Source organism: Muscardinus avellanarius (assembly GCF_963383645.1).
Source record: "Muscardinus avellanarius genome assembly, chromosome: 1".
Classification (NCBI taxonomy): domain Eukaryota; kingdom Metazoa; phylum Chordata; class Mammalia; order Rodentia; family Gliridae; genus Muscardinus; species Muscardinus avellanarius.
In genome coordinates this window covers 53613416-53631887 of record NC_137786.1, presented here as the reverse complement: position 1 = coordinate 53631887, position 18472 = coordinate 53613416, and the positions used below count along the sequence as shown (strand labels likewise).

The following is an 18472-nucleotide window of genomic DNA, read 5'->3' as shown; positions in this document are numbered from 1 at the left end:
TTGCTTTGTTAGGAAGTTTAGTCTTTAAATAACATAGCCCCACAACTGTTTTTCAAATATTTGATTTAAAAGTTTGTAATTTTTCTCATAGAACTTGTCAGTGGCACTTTTTTTTTGTGAAGCCTGACAGGCATATCTGCAACCCAGCATCAATTACCGGTCCATTGGAACACAACTCTGGATGCCAAAGATAAGGCCAGTAAATAGCTGGTGTGATCGAAATAGAGACCTGTGTGGCCTTTCAACCCTTTAATCCTCTCATTTTCAAGATAAGGAGCTAGAGGACAACTCCAAGTCCTACATAATTTACACATCAGATATTAGGTTGAACCAAATGAAACTACCATTTTTGTAGGTTTAAACAGTCAAATATCAGCAATTCCACTAAATTCAACCTAAAGTAATTGTTATTCACTCTTCATCTTCATGAAAGCTAAGGGCTTTAATATGTCTAGTTTCTAGGCCAAGATATTAGTGGGCATATAAATGCCTGAGCAGGGCAGGGATTAAAGACATGTCTTGAAGAGAGAAACTGGCCGGCCTCTAGCTCACCGTCCTTGTACTGGACACTGGTATCTCCTGTCCGACTTGATGATTTTTCAGACTATGTAAAACAGGAAAAAGAAGTGCAAAGACTTGATCTTTCAACACCTGGGAAATTCTGTCTGGGAAATGGGTCAAAGGAAGAACTGGGGACTATTTGTACACAATTTGTACCATGTTATAAGTTTAGTGGAGGAAGGTCACATCAAAGCTGTGAGCCGGAAAACAAAGCAAGTGGCTTCCTCCTTTCTAAAAATAGAGTATTGCTTCATGTGTCCTGCTTTCAAGGTTCTAAGCTTAAGACAAGACACCAAGTACACATTGGAAAAGTCATATCTGCATAGTCATCTAAAATGAGACAAGCTTAGCTTAACTAAAAAAGTTGTATTAATAATGTAAAATGTTAAATATTTTTATGATCTGAGCTAATTCCAGCATGCCCTATAAGATTTAATACTATGCGGATGTGCAGACACCATGCTTCAGATTTCGATTAGAAAAAAAATGTGATAATATTCAATTTTACATTTGAGGGTAATTGTATATGTTACTACACCATTTCCTAGCTGGATAACTTCATTCTCCAAGAAGCTGAAAAAGACACCATGGGATAGAAAGGAAATTAGGTGCCCATAAGCATTGTACGAAGATATCAGGATTAATATATATTTACAAAATGTTAAGTATTTTTCATATATGGTTTTTGTTGCATTATAAATTAAGATATTTTTATGTTGAAGCTTTTAAATTCTGACAGAATGGAAGACTAGATGTGAATGAGTGCAGAGAAAGCAATAGGTGAGGTGGTAAATGTTTAATTATAATATTACTTTTAATGATACTGATCGATTGGATTTTTGAACAGTTTTGTAGTTTTAAATAGATTTCTATGTTTAGAGCTTCTTTCATTTATGTTAAATTGTTAACATGAGATCAGCAAGAGTTATATATATATATTATTGTATGTGAAATAAATTTTCTCTGTATAATACATTTTAAAAACCTTTAAATAATTAAAAAAATCATAATTCTTGCATCTGTCATGGCATGGTTTAGAGCAGACATGCACAATGTCAGCTTAAAAAATCCTTTTAAAAACAGCCTGCTTTTTAAATCTGTTCTGTTTTTTCTTAAAGGCAGCTGCTTTCACGTGTAAAATCATTTAAAAGGGCAGGGAGAGGCGGAGAAAAGTAATCAGGAAGAATAGAAAACAGAGTTAAACACCAATCACTGTGGTTCAGCTGTCTGGAGGTCCTCAAGTTTGGTTGTTTTTCTCAGGTGTTCCCTGTGGTGAGCTTCCAGGAGGAACTGCCTAGCTCGAGACAAGACAACACAGCCCAAAGAACCTTCGCTTCCGTCTTCTGACCAGGGGATATGGAGTTAGATTCAGAAGGCTGCTGTCATCTGTGATGAGACAGAATGCACATAGCTGAGTGAGCTCTAGACAAAACAACCTGCTTTTTATAAAACGGCATTAAACACACACCATCCTTTTTATTGGTGGTGCCAGGGATTGAACCAGGGGTGTTCTACCAGTGAACTACATTCCCAGCCATTTGATTACTTTTTATTTTTGAAACAGGGTCCCCCTAAGTTACCGCGCACAATTCTTGAACCTGCAGTCTTCCTGTCTCAGCCTCCCAAGTACCGGGATTAGAGGCACACACCACCATGCCTGCATGGCCCCTCGGAGGGTTTTAATCTGCAAAGACTAGAAAGGGACTAGGCTGATTCATTTGAAGTGTTCAGTTACGATGTCTGTTTTCACTTTGGCTTGGACTTGCTGACTCAAGTACCATCTAAATAGACAAAACAGTGCACTGTTCCCAAGACCACTGTCAACTTCAGTGAGTGCTTCTCGTTTACATATGAATATGACAGGAGAGCTTTTGGGGGAGCAGAGGAAAAACCCGGGCAAGTGGATGACACAGTTTATGTAAGAGGACCAGAAAGCCAGTATTTATTTTTTATTGTTTATTTTTTGCGGGTCTGGGGATGGAACCCAGAGGCATTTGACCTCCAAGCTACACCGTCTACCCTATTTTTTTTTATTCTTTATTTTGAAACAGGGTCTCACTAAGTTATGGAGTGCCTCACTAAATAGCTGAGGCTGTCCGCGAATCACAATCCTCTGGTCTCAGCCTCCCAAATGCTGGAATTACAAGTTTGCGCCACCATGCCCGGCCAGGATTTATTTTTGTCCTTGACAGATTCCTAAGCATCTAGGCTCAGTAATCAAGAAAAACCCTCATCACCCAATTCTGTTGAGGTAAGGCCTGTCTTCATTATATTCAATGATGCGAGACCCTCAACAACTTAGAGAGACCCTGTTTCCAAATTTAAAAAGTAAAAAGGGCTGGGAGGTAGTCAGAGGTAGAATTCCCCTGATTCAATCCCCAGTACCAAAAAAAAAAAAAAAAAAAAAAAAAATCTCTCTCTTAGAACTCAGATTCTGTTAACATGGAGAATAACAGGACTATTCCTGTTCTTTCTACAATGAGAAATAATTTATACTGGACATCAACATTTTGAGAGCTAAAAATAGGACATCCTTTCTTCTATAGTTAACTTATCCCCAGAGAGTTAAGACATTGCAAGTGATGTCAGATACTATGCGTGAGCCTCATTTTTCAGGAGAATTCTCTCAGACATGGCCATGATATATTTGGAACAGGAAGAAATCATAACTCACTTTCTCAACATTTCTGGGACATTTACTTCTTTAACCACCCAATGATCAATGAATTTATCCTAACTGAATGTGGCAAGGATGTAGCCGACTGTGAAGGGTGATTACCTCCCTGAACCTCAAGTTGACTTGCAATTCAAAGTCTCCCTGGAACAGAGTTATCAAAACTTGGGAGATATTTATAAGGAAGAAAGGTTATTGTGTTTCTATTTTTTATATTTATTTATTTATTTGGGTACTGGGGGTTAAACCCAAGGACGTTCAACCTTCAAGTTACATTCCCAGCCCTTTTATTTTTTTGTTTTGAAGCAGGGTCTTGCTAGGTTGCCGAGAGTCTTGTTTAATTTTTGAGGCTGTCATTGTAGCTGTAATTCTCCTGTATCTGCCTCCTAAGTACTGGGATTTACAGCCATGTATCAGTGCATAGGACCATGTTTCTATTTTTTTTAATACTTGAAAGATCTATCTTCTAAGTTTCTATATCCTTTTGTTTTTTCTTAAATACTTAACAGATTTGAGGAGAGACTTAGTCTTTTTGTGTTATAAATTGCAATTCTGATGTGTACTATCACCATCCTATGAGGAAAGGCCTATACAGTGTTTACTCACAAATGAAAGCATGTGTGGATATAGTACTGTGGTCAAATGTTTAGTCTCTATTTCTTTTTATGTATTAAAAGCACACAGGTATTATGCGTAGGTATGAGATTTTTATAGACTGGATCTTAAATCTGTTCATTTATCACAGTGAATCCAAAAACCTTTCAGTAGCTTTTTATGGTATTGAAATTCTCCTTGCTTAGCTTTGGTTATAGATGTATATACATGTATTAGGCACACATACATAGACACATATACATATGTACACAAATATATACACATATACATATATGTACACAATGTATACACACATATACATATATACAGGATATATATGTTGCATATTTATCTCACAAGTTGACAGAAGTGTTTTAGTTTTAAATTTTGAAACAGAATTTTGCTAATTTACCAAGGACTCACTAAGTTGTTGAAGCCGGTTTCAAACCTCTGATCTTCCTGTCTCAGCCTCTCAAGTACATTTGTGACACCTTTGCCTAAACCAGAACTTGTCTAATCATCACCTAGAGCTGAGGTGAACAGAAGCTCAAACATTATTGGCAAAAACTTAGAAGAGCTTTCTACTCCGCAGGAAGCAGACACCTGCAGCAGATGCTGAAGTTCACCCAGTCTGGAATGGTCCACAGTGAACTCAGCTCCAGGGAAGACGTCCCCTAGACTGACTGAAGTCCTCTTTCTAAAGTGAAGAGCTGCCAAAAGAATATGAACAAATTGAACATTTCCCCACTTAGTCTCGTTTTCTGGGTGAATCCATGTGAGCTTGTTGGGAAATCTTTGTATTTTATTGCAAATGTTTGTTCAAATATGGCTTTAGCATCTTTTCACAGAAGTGTAGTCTCAGAAAACTATACTTTAAAGATAAAAATGAAAAGTGTAAAAGGAGAAGAAGGAAAGCATTTGAGAAAGTTAAAAAAGGTAGAGTAGGAAATTAAACCATCAGTAATTTAAAAACTTGCCCATTTGATGTTTAAATCTTAGATGCTACACAAGCCAGGACATGGAAACCATGACACCATGATACCAATTCTCTACTGCTCGAATTCCATTTGCCGATAAAAGACTTTCTATATAAATGTATGTTGAGAAAAGAAGGAAATGAAAATAACGTTTTAAAAAATAAGATGAAAGCCAGGCATGGTGGTGCATGCTTGTAATTCCAGTACCCGAGAAGTTGTGACAGGAGTATCGCAGGTTTGTGGTCAGCCTCAAACACTTAGCAGGACCCTCTCCAACTTAGTGAGACCCTGTTAAAAAAAATAATATATATGTACACACACACACACACACACACACACTCACACACACACACATATATATATATATATATATATATATATATATATATATATATATATATATATGGCTGGGGGTGTAGCTCAGAGGTAAAATGCCCCTGAGTTCATTTCGCAGTAACACACACACACACACACACACACACGCATGCATGCATACACACACGAGTTAAAAGTGTGTTTTCAGATATAATCAAGAGAAATACTTATAATAGAACTGCAAACTGCAGTTGCAAGTTTGTATTCCAGGAGAGGGAAAAGGAGAGAGAGGAGAGAGAGGGAGAGGAAGGGGGAGGGGGAGAGAGAGAGAGAGGAAGAGAGGGGGAGGAGGAGGAGCAGGAGGAGAAGGAGGAGGAGGAGGAGGAGGAGGAGGAGCAGGAGGAGGAGGAGCAGGAGGAGCAGGAGGAGCAGGAGGAGCAGGAGGAGCAGGAGGATAGGGATTACACTTCAGTGAAGTCAGCGGTTCTCAAACTTTAGCTATATCAGTATAATTTAAGGCTTATTACATCGTGGATTGTTGGCCCCGCCCCTAGAATTTCTGGACTAGAGGTCTAGAATAAAGCCAGAGCATCCGCATTTCTTATAAGTTCCAAGACATACTGATGCTGCCAGTCCTGGGACCGCACTTTGAGAAGCACTAAGTTAACTGAAGCGCAAGGTCTGGTGTCCTAACAGTCCCTGGTATTCTAAATTAACTGAAGCGCAAGGCCCTATATATTCCTGGCTTCAAGGATCTTTTCTTGAGTCACTATGAGGCTTCATTTAAAATGCCATAGAGAGATTCAAATGCAGTGCGGCAAGCATTTTCGAGGGAGAGGGCAAAGGGAAACTGTACCCATTTCAAGGAGAGAAAGGTCCCTGTAAGATTCCTAGAGGCCTTGGAGATCACTCTGCGCTGTAAGGGATGAGAACATGGATGCTCATGGACAAAGGGGTGCAGTTGATTAAAGGCAGCCTGATTAGGATCCAAGTAAACCGTCCAGTCGAGCTGGAACAAAAGGTTTAAGGAGGGGATGGTACAAAAACAGAACCACTTGGAATCCTGTAAGTATTCCCACACCTTCTCTTGCTCCCTGCCTTTATACATGCCGTTTTTTTTTTTCTTTTTCAGAAAAGTTCTACCTCCTTAAACGAATGGTAATTTCCCTTTCAAGATTAGCTTAGCCAGGTGTGGTGGCGCACGCTTGTAATCCCCGCGCTTGGGAGGTGGAGACAGGAGGATCGCGCAGGTTCGAAGCCAGCCCCGCGCGTGCGCTGGCTTAGGAGACCCTGTTTCCAAATAAAAATGTAAAAATAGGTCTGGGAGTGTAGCCCGGAGGTAGAAGGGCTTCCAGGAACCCCAGTACCACCACCAAAAAAAAAAAAAAAAAAAAAAAAAAAATTAGCTTAAACATTTTTTCTCTCCCACAAAGTCTTTTCTGACTGCTCCATGCTTCTGCATTTCCTACCCCCTCCACAAACAACTGCTCCACCCTTGGCACATTAGCTGTATCCAACCCTGTTTCTCCTCCACTCTGCAAGCAATTCCTCATGAAAGCCTTCATACATTTACCCTTGCTGCCCGGCTCCATCTCCCGCCCATTCCCCAGCCCTCCCTTCCACACTTCATGCCCCAAATTCCACATAAGCTACCTTTGCCAATGATACTAGTGATGGCTTGGACGCTCAGTCCATGGACACTTTCATTTCCCCTCTAGCTTAATCACCTTGCGCTCTGAGCCATCACTTCCTTGCTACCTTCTTTGATTTATTTCATAATGTTCTTCTGGTTTACTTCTCAAGTCCCTTAGTATACTCTTCTTCTCTTCTTTCTGACCTGGTTTGCCAAGGCTCTTTGCACAGTCCCAACGGGTGGTCTCTATTGTTTGCAAGGCTTCAGTTACCACCCTGCTGAAGATGCTTAGGTCTGTTTTCAGTCCTCCAAGATCATACATCTCAGCTCAGCACTACTAGCCACTGAGCATTGCTCTCAAAGGTTCTCCAGGTCCCTACTTCAATTGTTCTCTATCTCTACTGCTTCTCTTCTGTTCTAACTTGATGATGGACATGGACACCATCATTCACTCATTTTTGGAATCTGGGTTTAAACCTTGTGCCTGCCTTTTCGTGTACTACATCTTACCGATTATCTCCTCCTCTCAAATTCCCTGATTTAAGGTCAGATCGTAGGCATTTCTCTCATGAAATACTGTACCTATCTGCTAACTTCCAACAGCTCCAGAATAAAACCTAACCCTCTTAATGTAGCTTAAAGGGGTCTTAAAGATACAGCCCACCTACTTCTCTCACCTTTCTCTTAATCCGCCATCGAACCACTTTCCCAGCTACTGAAGTGCTGGAGTTTGTAGAAATGCCCTGCTCTTTCAGCTCTATTTATACCTGCACACATCCAGAATCATCTGCCAAGACTGTCTTTCCCCATCTTTTTCTTTGGGTAACTCCTACTCATCCCAAAAAATGTCAGCACAGATACCTTCCAAAAAGCAAGCTCGAATAAATCCCCCTATCAATGCAAATCTGAGCTGGTCAAGAATCCAACATGACTTTGTAATGACCCGTGTTTAATTATTATGGCATTATTATATTCTAAGTGCTAATCTCTGTTTTTACCATAATATATATGCTTGTGTTTGAGGTAGTTGTTTCCAGAATTCACATGCTTTTGCTGAAGGCTCTGTGAGTAGAAGCACATGTTATTTGGAAAAGATTCTCAGGTGATTCTCATCCAGCTCCACCCTGTTTGAGAACAGTCCTGCGGGAAGGACAACCTCCTACCCTAACCCTGGTCACTGCCAGGATAGAGGCTACATAGCTGCCCAGTGTTTTTTTAGCTGGTATCTGGGAACTCTTCTGTCTGACATGGCCAGTTGGTTCTGGGTATGGAGGACTGAATTGGAGTGGACTGAGGGGTGGGAGGTTATGAGTTAGGAAGAACTGTTCATAGTCTTCATAGTTCCAATTTAGCCTAAAGAGGCACTACCAGCAGGAGAGCATCCATTCTAGAACAGATTCAACCCCTGACTTACCTACTTTCAGACTGATTCTAATGCTGGGTATCAACAGTGGAATCCTATGTACAGAGTAAATATACTAGTGTATATGCATCCTACAGTATTCATTAAATCAGGATTTTAGGAAAGGTGACACTGTCTTTCAGGCTTAATTTGTTTCCATGGGTTTGCTTTGTTTCATAACAGCATGCATTTAGAAGGTGCTTGTCCTTCACTTTCCAGTCTCCTTTTAGCCTTTGTCAGTAACCTCATGGGCTCACCACAGGTGGTTCCATTTGTAATCCATTTGACACAGCAAGACCATCATAATTAATGAAGCTCCCTACTGCACTGCCAGTGACCCAGAATGTAGGACAGGCAGTGGGAAGAACTGCGGGCTGGGTGCCAGGAGACCCAGCTCTCGCCCGGAGCAGCCATGGTACTGCGGCAGAACAAGGGGTGGCTCATCTTCTTTTGTGTGCCTTTTTGTCTCCGGTCTTAAACTGGAAGGACACGGAAGAAAAGCCCTTGTCTCAAAAGAAGGCATCATCACTAACCACGAAAAGTCCTGTCCTTGGCCACCCTCCATTTTTCCACTGAAAATTCAATTAAAAGTAAATTTTTGTTGAGTCAAGTTTTGATTGTGTAGGAAGGGCCAAGATATGATTAAGTTTTTAAATGCCGAACCAAACAACAGGATCATTTCGGAATTGAGGACTAAGATGGAGCCTGGAGCAGAGGAGAGTCTGGCTGGCAGTTGTTCACATGGTCAGGTATATAGGTTGAGAAATGAGGATCGGGAATGGCATCTTCCCCCCATCCCCTCCACACTTCTCTTTTCCTGTTTCAAACAGATTTATAAATGGAATAAAAAAGAGAAAGCAAACAAGAAGCCAGAAAGAAAACAGATGGCTTTCTATAATGGTTTTTAACCAGTTAAAAATCATGTTTTGACAATAATGTTCTGCAGAACTGGAATCATTTTTCCATATTGTCCCCACCCCGCTTTCTGCACATACTGACCTCAACCTGCATAATAAGTTACTTGAATGGGGAAGCCTCTGTGACCTATCTTGGCCTATGCAGTAAGAGAGAAGAATCTGGATGATTTGTTCATTAAAATTGTATCATATACATCTCTCAAAAAATGTTTCCAGAGGGACCCCAAGATACTTGTTTTTCTGTTTTCAGGCCCTCTCTAGACCCTGCTCTCGCACCCGCTTCCCAGGTTGCCAGCTAACAGTGACAGTGTGCTCTGAGTCCCTGCTAAGCAGGTAGTGAGCTGAGCTCAATCTACACATTTCTTTCCCAAATGAAGACTAAAGTTCCAACAAGCCTGTACTGCAACTTTATAAATATATATTTAGAATGTTAGTGCAAGCCAGACATGGTGGTGCATGCTTATAATCCCAGTGGTTGGGAGGCTCAGACAGGAGGATCACAGGTTCAAAGCCAGCCTCGGCAATTTAACAAGACCCTCCACAACTTAGTGAGACCCCGTTTCCAAAAAAGAAATAAAATTGGCTTGGGGGTATAAGTTGGAGGTAGAATGCCTCTGAGTTCAATCCCCAGTACCAAAACAAAACCAAAACAACAACAACAAAATACCTTACGGCACCACTTTCTTTTCAACAGATCCTTTCCTCACCGAGCTTTGTCCTTTTCATTTTCCAGGTGGATCCAGGGTTCAGGTCCCAGTATCGTTTGTGTGGATGGGTATTCCTTTTCCACTTACTCTTTCACTCGCAATATTCATATCTATTGTTATTCTTATATTTTCAAAATGTGTTAAATTCTAATTATTTTTGTTGATAAAATTAATACAAATTTATAGAGACTAAACGCACTGTACTTTTTGTGATTATAAAAATAACCTAAGTCAAATAAAATTTCTGTTTTCTCCACGAATGCGCAGATCACAAATTGTTGGATGAGTTACTAGTATGTATGAAGGGAATGTTTAAGATGGTTTGATTAAAAATGTTGATTACTTGGCATACATGAAATTTAGACTGGGAGACCATGGGCGGTCTTCCTCCTGTACAACTGAAAGTGGAGTTCAGCAAGGAGGCCGGGTGCTGTTGAGGAAGGGGAACTGTCAAGACTATTAAGGCCCTAAGGAGAGTGGGGAGTAGTGAAACACACCTGTAATCACAGTGCTTGGGGGGTTGAGAGAGGAGGATTGAAGATGTAAAGTCAGTCACAGCAACTTAGTGAGACCCCGTTTCAAAATAAAAAATAAAATAGGTATTGGGTGTAGCTCACAGGTAGAACATCCCTGAGTTAAGTCCCCAGTACTGCAAGTGCTCTGACCTGCAGGCTGGAGTCCAGCCTCACGCAGACATGACACGTAGTCTCCTGCAGGTGAGTGGCAGGAGGGAGCAAAGCCGGGCGGGCTAGCTAGTAAGTGATATTAACGACACCGGTAACCACAACAGTCATTGCAGTCGAGCGTCTGTCTCGCTTTTGCTCCCTGTAAGCTCAGTTGTAGGCCTTGACGTGTTGCTTCACTTAATCTTCACCACAACCCTGATACTGTTGTCTGCTTTTTGGGGATGAGAACACTGAAATTTCCACAAGTATACTCTTGTTACAGGGGGGCAAAGTGAATAGGGGGCAGAGTCAGTCTTTGGGCCCTCGGTCAGTCTTAGCCCAGAGCTCTGGGTCCTAAACAGCACTTATTTCTAGCAACCATCTTCCATGTTGTGGTGGGAGTAATCTGTCACCACTACAGCACGTTGTCTACTTTCTTCAAATGCTCCAAAACACTCAACCTTGGTCTCGGTGGCCAGGCCCTTTAGCGTGCTTGGAGCCACCTGACGAGCTGCATCCCCTGCTCTGATTTGCTGACCCCACTGTCAGCTCAGGGCACGCCCCTCCTCAGTGCTCAGCCTCCTGTCTGCTGTTCTCTCCACCTCTCCACCTTCTGCTGAGCTCCGGGAGCCAAGAGGCGCTTCAGCTCAGCTGCCAAATCCTCCTCCTCCCTCCTCTTCGCTCACAGGCAAGCAGCACCCTGTCCTCCCTCCCACCCAGGCTTGGCTCAGTGGAAACGAGAGGGGTTTCTTTCTTGCCTGTAAAGAGCCTTTCCCCACCCTCTGCTGTACCACTCCCATGGCTGCTCTAGCTGCCCACATAGTGAAAGTGATTATGGTACATGCTTGGTACATGCTTGGGGCTGCAAAGTTGAGTGCAGACTTAACAAACATTCATTATTTGTGCCAACTATTATTCTACTGTGTCTCGGGCTCTAGACACAGGATACTTTCTCTAGATAGTGAGAGCATAGAGAGGCCCTTCCCTCATTCGGGTGAATATCCTCCTTCCATTTTTCTGTGTTCGGATGTGGGTTCCTAGAATAGCTCTGAAGAGGAACTGCCTGAGGTCCCCAGCCCAGGTTTCCTACTTACTGTCTGTGTGACTTTGGCCAAATTAATTAACTTGTGTCTCAGGTATTTGTTTGTTCAGTAATGGGGATTGAACCCATGGATATTCTACCTGTGAGCTACACCCCCAGCCGTATTTTTTATTCCTTATTTTGAAATTATTTATTTATTTTGAAACAGGATCTCACTAAGTTGCAGAGGGCTTCACTAAGTATCTAGGGCTGGTGTGAACCTGTGATCCTTCTGTCTCAGCCAAGCACTGAAATTACAAGTGTGTACCACCACGCCTGGCTGTGTCTGTTTTCCGTACATTGGAAAACAATAATGGCATTTCTTTCAAAATTGTTATTAGAACTAAATAAGGAGCCGGGGTTGTAGCTCAGTGGTAGAGCACTTGCCTGGTGTATACAAAGCACTGGGTTTGATCCCAGTGCCCCATCCACATAAAAGAATTAAATAGGTTAGTACAATTTTTTTTTTTAATGGTACTGGGGATGGAGCACAAGGGCTTTCTGCTTCCAGGCTTCTCCCAGACCTATCTTATATTTTATTTAGAAACAGGGTCTCACTAAGTTGCTGAGAGCCTCACTAAGTAGTTGAAGCTGGCTTTGAATCTGTGCAATCCTCCTGTCTCAGCCTCCCAAGTACAAGTGTGTGCCACTATGCCTGGCTTGTTAGTTTAGTATAATGAATACATGTAAAGTATTCAGGATGGTGGAACATTATAAGTTCCCAAATGTATGTTAACATATTAATTATTACTGTTGATTAAAAAACAGCAAGGGTCTTCCTATGGAGGTGTTCCTAGATCTCTTCCATGAGGCTGTAAACCTTTTGGAGGAGGGCCTGTTCTCAGTCCCTTCCTGCCTTCCGCAGCGTGCAACAGGTCCAGAGTGGAAGGAACTTGCTTCCAGGTCAAACACACCTCTGAAGGGCTCCCCAGAGAGCAAGGATCCCCGCAGAGCAATGCTGTGTTCGTTCTCCCAGATTCTCAAAGAAAGATAAATGTTTGCTCAATGCCTTCTACTGTTTGAGGAAAACACCTGCTTTAACTTCTTAAGAAACAAATCCCAGTCTTATTATGTTAAAAACATCCTCTGCCTCATTAAAGAGGAATGCCAAGACTCACCTTGATTTTTCAATGGTAAAGGCATAGTTTCCCTGAGTTTGCTTAAAAGGTTTTTCATTTCTCGCATGTCCCTGTAAAATTGATAGAAAGGAAGCATAATCAGCTGTAAATTTCCAAAATGAAATTTCAAACAGTCTGCTCTGTGAGACAACTGAAGGGCGAGAATCTGTGCCTAATTGTATCAGCTCTAAGCATCAGTAGGCAAATACCGCATTTATTTTGCTTTTATGAGGGAAAAAAAAGCAACCAAAACAACAACAACAACAACAACAACAACAACAACAACAAAAACTAGAAACCTTAAGATGGGTTGGCTCCTGAAGGAACAAGAACTATTCTGCCAAATATTCCCATGGAACAAACAGTTCCTGTAGGGGCCGTCATCTCTGCCTCCAGTGGCACCTGAATGAGGTCAGAGATGAGACTCTGGCACTGAGGATGGTACTTCAGGTTCACAGAGGGAGGCCAGAGATGCACATCTGGGGCATCTTGGGAGGGGGGGCTGGGGAAAGCAATGTTGGGGGGTGGTGCTGTCAAAGCTATGGCCAGAGGCTGTGGAGGCTGTGCAGGTGTCTTGTCTACTTGGATTTAAATTTAGCGTAACCAGGTGTTAAAGATTTATAAGGTCAGAGCTTACTACGATGAGTGATGGCAGAATATAGCAAATTCTAAAACATCCACAGAAGAGAGAGGGAGAGGGAGAGGGAGAGGGAGAGGGAGAAGGAGAAGAAGAAGAAGAAGAAGAAGAAGAAGAAGAAGAAGAAGAAGAAGAAGAAGAAGAGGAGGAGGAGGAGGAGGAGGAGGAGGAGGAGGAGGAGGAGGAGGAGGAGGAGGAGAAGGAGGAGGAGGAGGAGCAAGGGCAAGGGGAGAGAGAGAGAGAATGTGTGTGTGTGTGTGTGTGTGTGTGTGTGTGTGAGAGAGAGAGAGAGAGAGAGAGAGAGAGAGAGAGAGAGATAGAGAGAGAGAGAGAGAAAATATATCTGTGGATAGGTAGGCCTGACACCAGCCTGTCCTTTGGAGCTTGCTGGCTCCTCAGTTCACATATGCAGTGCCACCACACACTGCCTGTATCCTTCCTCATCTTAGAGGGCAAGTGATCACAAAATTTTAGAACTGCAGGACAGGCAGCCATCTCAGGGGTTTCTAGTCTAGGGCAGGGTGGGGAGTGGCCTTTCCAACCCATGGAGCAATGCTTCCCACACAGGACCAGGTGGTATGCAATGGAGACAGCACTCTTAAGAACATGTGGTTGGCTGATCTCACTTAACATACTAGCTAAGTTTGGATGGTAAGATAGGAGAGGAGGAAGGCCGATCTTGATTAATGAGGGTCTACACCTGAACATGTGTAAAATTATGAATAAGACATGGTTAACCTGGACAACCATTGGTGGGAGGGGGGAAGGGAAAATGGGGGCGGGGGGGAGAGGGCACCAAATATAGTGTAAATGTATACTATTTATGTTCAATAAAAAATTGTTTTAAAAAAAAGAACATGTGGTAATTTCATTTAAAATAGAAAAAATATAACTTGTGCCGGGCATGGTGGCGCACGCTTATATTCCCTGTGCTTGGAAGGCAGAGACAGGAGGATTGCTCTAATTCGAAGCCAGCCACGCTGGCTTAAGAGATCCTGTTTCCAAATAAAAATAGGTCTGGGAGTGTGGCCAGAGGTAGAAGGGCTCCCAGGAACCCCAGTACCAACAACAACAACAAAAAAAAAAAGAAAAAAAAGAAATGATATAACTTGTGCAAAACCCAGACACGGCTTTTAATGAACTCTAGATGAGGTGCATGTTAGCAGGTGCCACAGGTTTAAGAAAGTTTGGGGAGAAGACAGTTCTAAAGTTGAATCTCTTTTTCTTCTGGCAGCTGAGGAAAGAGAGCCATCATTTAGTTTTAGGTATGAAACCTGTCACTCCATTTCACAAGCACCCTATTCTGCTGAGCACAGTTTGAGGTCAATTGCCTTGGGGAAGGCCAGACACCCCAAAGGAGACCTCTCCTCAGGAGGATGGAGGAAGATAAGACATGGATCTCAGGTCTTAGAAAGTGCGGATTGTGAGGGAACTGAGGAGAAAGCAGCCTGTGGTCTGTAGAGACGCTTCAGCAAAATCATGAGGAATATTCTCCCACAGTGTGAGGAGCAGGGCGTGCCTGTGGGCACGGTGTGCAGATGAGGTACAAGGGGGAGGCAGGAGGCACAGAGGGAGGTGGAAGGCACAGGGGGAGGCGAGGCCCTCCCTACATAAGTACAAGGGGCACATCCTATTTCTCTGTGAGACTGCTGCTGCACGGGAGCCCACCTACACCTCTTGCCATGCTGAGAGACCCTGATCCTCCTGGCTTCTGGTGAGGTCCAGGCATCAATATTCTAATGTCATTATTATTATTGTTAGATGCTGGGCACTGAACCCAGAGACAGTCTACCTTTGAGCTCCATCACCAGCCCTTTTTATTTTGACACAGGGTCTAAGTTGCTAAGGCTGACATCGGACCTGTAGCCCTCCTGCCTCAGCCTCCCAAATCCTAGGATTGCAGGCAGGGGCCACCACACCCAGCTTCCCTCACTCTCCCCATCTCCTTTGACCAGAGTCTGGACTTCCAGGCTGACTGGAAACCCTGTCGATGCGGTGGGCTTCCTGCCTGTTCTTACTGCTTGCTTAGTCCATGGCTTGCTTTCTCAAAGCTTATCAGTGGAGACATAGTATAGCTGCTGTTCCAGGTGTCTGACAAGGAAAAGGCTTTGGTGATGGCCTTTGCTCTGACCTGAAATACATTTATTTCCTGAGAACAGAGCAAAAATCTTCTATTTTATGTTAAGATCAATTGCTACCTCATCATCTGTCTATAGCTCTATCAAACGGAGCCAAACAATTTCATTGTTTGAGTAGCTGGATGTCTAAGTTTATGCAAAATCCGAGTTTTATAAATAGCACATAATTATCACATGCTCCAATTTTCTATAAACACAGAAATTCAGTAATTAGCTTTAGAATTATATTACAATCTCAAAGTAGAACCACAATGGCTATACATGTCATTGTGAATTACATTTCTAAAAATAAGAAAATAAAATGTTCATTATGTTGTCAATGCCTCAGCCTTACACGCAGGCCACTCAGTGCAACCGCCTGGTAGTCATCCAGCTGTTGGCACCAGCTCTGTGGACCTGTGCAAAAGGCATGGGTATCAGCGTGAAGGCCGATCAACAAGGGCCTCGTCTCTTTACCTCACAGAATATCATTTTAGCATTAGACAGGTTAGATGTTTTTAGAATTTAGATATTTTCATTGCTTCCTTTTCCCAAATGAAATAGAGTCACTATAGAATCTCTTCTTCCCAAGAGAGAAACTCTAAGGAAGGATTGACTCAAGCCGTGACAGCGCATTAACTCACTCTGACCACTAGGGGGCCACCAGCTGTGTTCTGGGCCAGTAAGAGAAGGCGGCTCCCTGAGCCACCCTGGGCGAACTAGACCCCACCTAATGCTCAGCTGAGAAAGCCATTTCATGTACCCGAAACCCGAGGATTTATTAAAAGCATCTTTGCGTGGTTTTTTCTTCTTTTCCTTTAAAAATGGAAATTGAGGGTGAACTGTGACAGTAGGTAGATCCAAAAAGCTTTTTCCTTTGCAGGAGCTTTTCTCCATGGAGATGCAGTGCGCAGGAGAGGCACGAGCAGGGTTCGGGAGGCCCATGCCTACTTCAGGTCCTGCTGCTGTTCCCACGGAGAATCTGAACTACTCTCCCTTGCCCAGCTCAGTTTTCCATCTGCAGATGAGGCATTCGCCAGGGTCCCTGCCAACTGTGCTTCTCTGGCAGACCAAAAAGAGCTCTGTTTCTTCTCAACCTGAAATAGAAGACTCTCAACTCTCCGTGGCCCTTCAGAACATTAGCTGGAGGAGGATTGGAAGTCTATTCGGGTAACTTCCCACTTACCTTTCAGTGTTCTCAATGTCTGTGGAAACCTGCCAGGAATGTTGCTGATTATCCAAGGGGGATGCTGAGGAGTCCTCTAGAGCAGGTGTCTCAGCACTCTCCTCGATTTTGCAGTCCAAACTCTTTGTTCCCCCACCAGGCTCCTTTCCTAAGAGGGAGGGGTTGTTGACAAAGAGAAGGGGATAAGAATTCATGAATGCATGTTCTATGTCCAAGATGCCACTCTAATGGTTGGCTAGGCTTTGAGTCAAATACTACATTAACCCTAATAGCTTTCTGAGCAATAAAGTAATTATGTGTGTATATGATGCTTTCACAAAATTCTAGGAAAAATTGTTAAAGTCAATGCAACCTTAGGATCAAGATAAAAATCAAGGTCCTTGCTGGGGCCTGCGGCAAGTACCTGTAATCCCAGCTACTAGGGAGGCGGAGGCAGGAGGATTGCAAGTCCAGGCCAACCTGGGCTCTATAGTGAGACTCTGTCGCAAAATTAAATAAAAAGGCTAGGGGTCTAGCTCAATGTAGAACATTTGTCTAGCATGTGCCAAGCCCTGGATTCAATCCCTAGTATAGACAAAAAAAAGTTAAGTTTGTGTATGTATATGTAGCACTGGGAACTGAACCCACAGGTATTCTACCTTTGAGAACCTTCAGCCTCCTCCCCAACCCTTTTTAACTTTGAAACAAGGTCTCTCACTAAGTTATTGCACACTGATCTTTCTGTTTCAGCATCCCCCACCCCCCAGTACTGGGATTATAGGTATGTGCCTCTAAGGTCCCTGTCTTTTTTTTCTTTTTCTTTTTTGTACTGGGGATTGAACCCAAAGGCATTCTACCTCAGAGATATAACGCCAGCCTTATTTTATTTCTTATTTGAAAACAGAATCTTCCCAGGTTGCGGACAGCCTCATTAAGTTGCCAAGGCTGGCTTTGAACCTGTGATCCTCCTGTCTGAGCCTCCCAAGTAGTGGGATTACAGGTGTGCGCCAACATGGCCAGCATAGGCCCCTGTCTTGATGGAGTATTGGTGCCTTGTATCTCATTCTGAGTGAGTTAGATGTAGTTAGTTTGGGAGGGGGGATTTAGTGTGTGAAACCACCCTGTTTCCACAGGAGAGGGCCAGGAGCAGGTGACACCTACCAGAAGAACGAGAGCTCCTGCACTTCTCTCAGCCTGCAACAGGGATCATGGGCCTGCCTTCCAATCCCAGGGCTCTCCAACCTCCGTTCATGCATCCTTCTCCAAGCAGAGAGCCCACCCTTATGATCCAGCCTCACAGTGATAAGACACTGAGGTGCCACAACCCAAGTGTCATGTGGAGCTGTGGACCCAGTAGCTGTCCACAGCACTGCACTGTCAGTCCCTGAAGACTTGTATGTAACACGACTCATCTCACATGAATAAAGAATTTATGGAAACAAATAGTATAGATTTTAATATAAATTTCTACCTTGGTTCAGCCATAAATGCATATAAAATTATGTGGGAGATTGTAGTCTGTACTCTCAGTGGGTGTTAATGTTAATGTCTTGAAAATCTCTGTATCCACAGGGATAACCTGGTATCATGGGAATGGCCTACAAGGCCAGAGAACTAGGGGTGTGTGTGTGTGTGTGTGTGTGTGTGTGTGTTAGTAGTGGTTGAGTCCAGGAGTGTTCTACCTTTGAGCTATGCTCCCACCCTTTTTATTTTGAAACAAGGTCTAGCTAAGTTACTGCATGTTGGTCTTGAACCTGTGATCCTCCTGTCTCAGCCTCTCAAGTACTGGGGTGACAGGTGAGCACGACAGACCTGGGTGAGAACTAGGTTTTAAATCTGGCTCTGTCATTTATTTATTCATTTACAAATATTTATAGAATGTCAGCTAAGTACTAAGCACTGGGCTTCA

The 18472-nt window shown here is 43.0% G+C and overlaps 1 protein-coding gene across 1 annotated transcript in view; it reads right to left on the bottom strand.

Moving 5' to 3' along the window:
* Nucleotides 1-1855: 1855 nt before the first annotated feature.
* The window catches only part of RGS7BP (regulator of G protein signaling 7 binding protein), a gene marked incomplete at both ends in the record, with an annotated part of 112921 nt that continues 96304 nt past the window's right edge, over nt 1856-18472 (bottom strand). The window contains 3 exons of the mRNA XM_080698744.1: nt 1856-1947; nt 12645-12715; nt 16585-16732. Of these exons, the coding sequence (XP_080554870.1) occupies nt 1856-1947; nt 12645-12715; nt 16585-16732 (311 nt within the window). The remainder of the gene's footprint in view (nt 1948-12644; nt 12716-16584; nt 16733-18472) is intronic.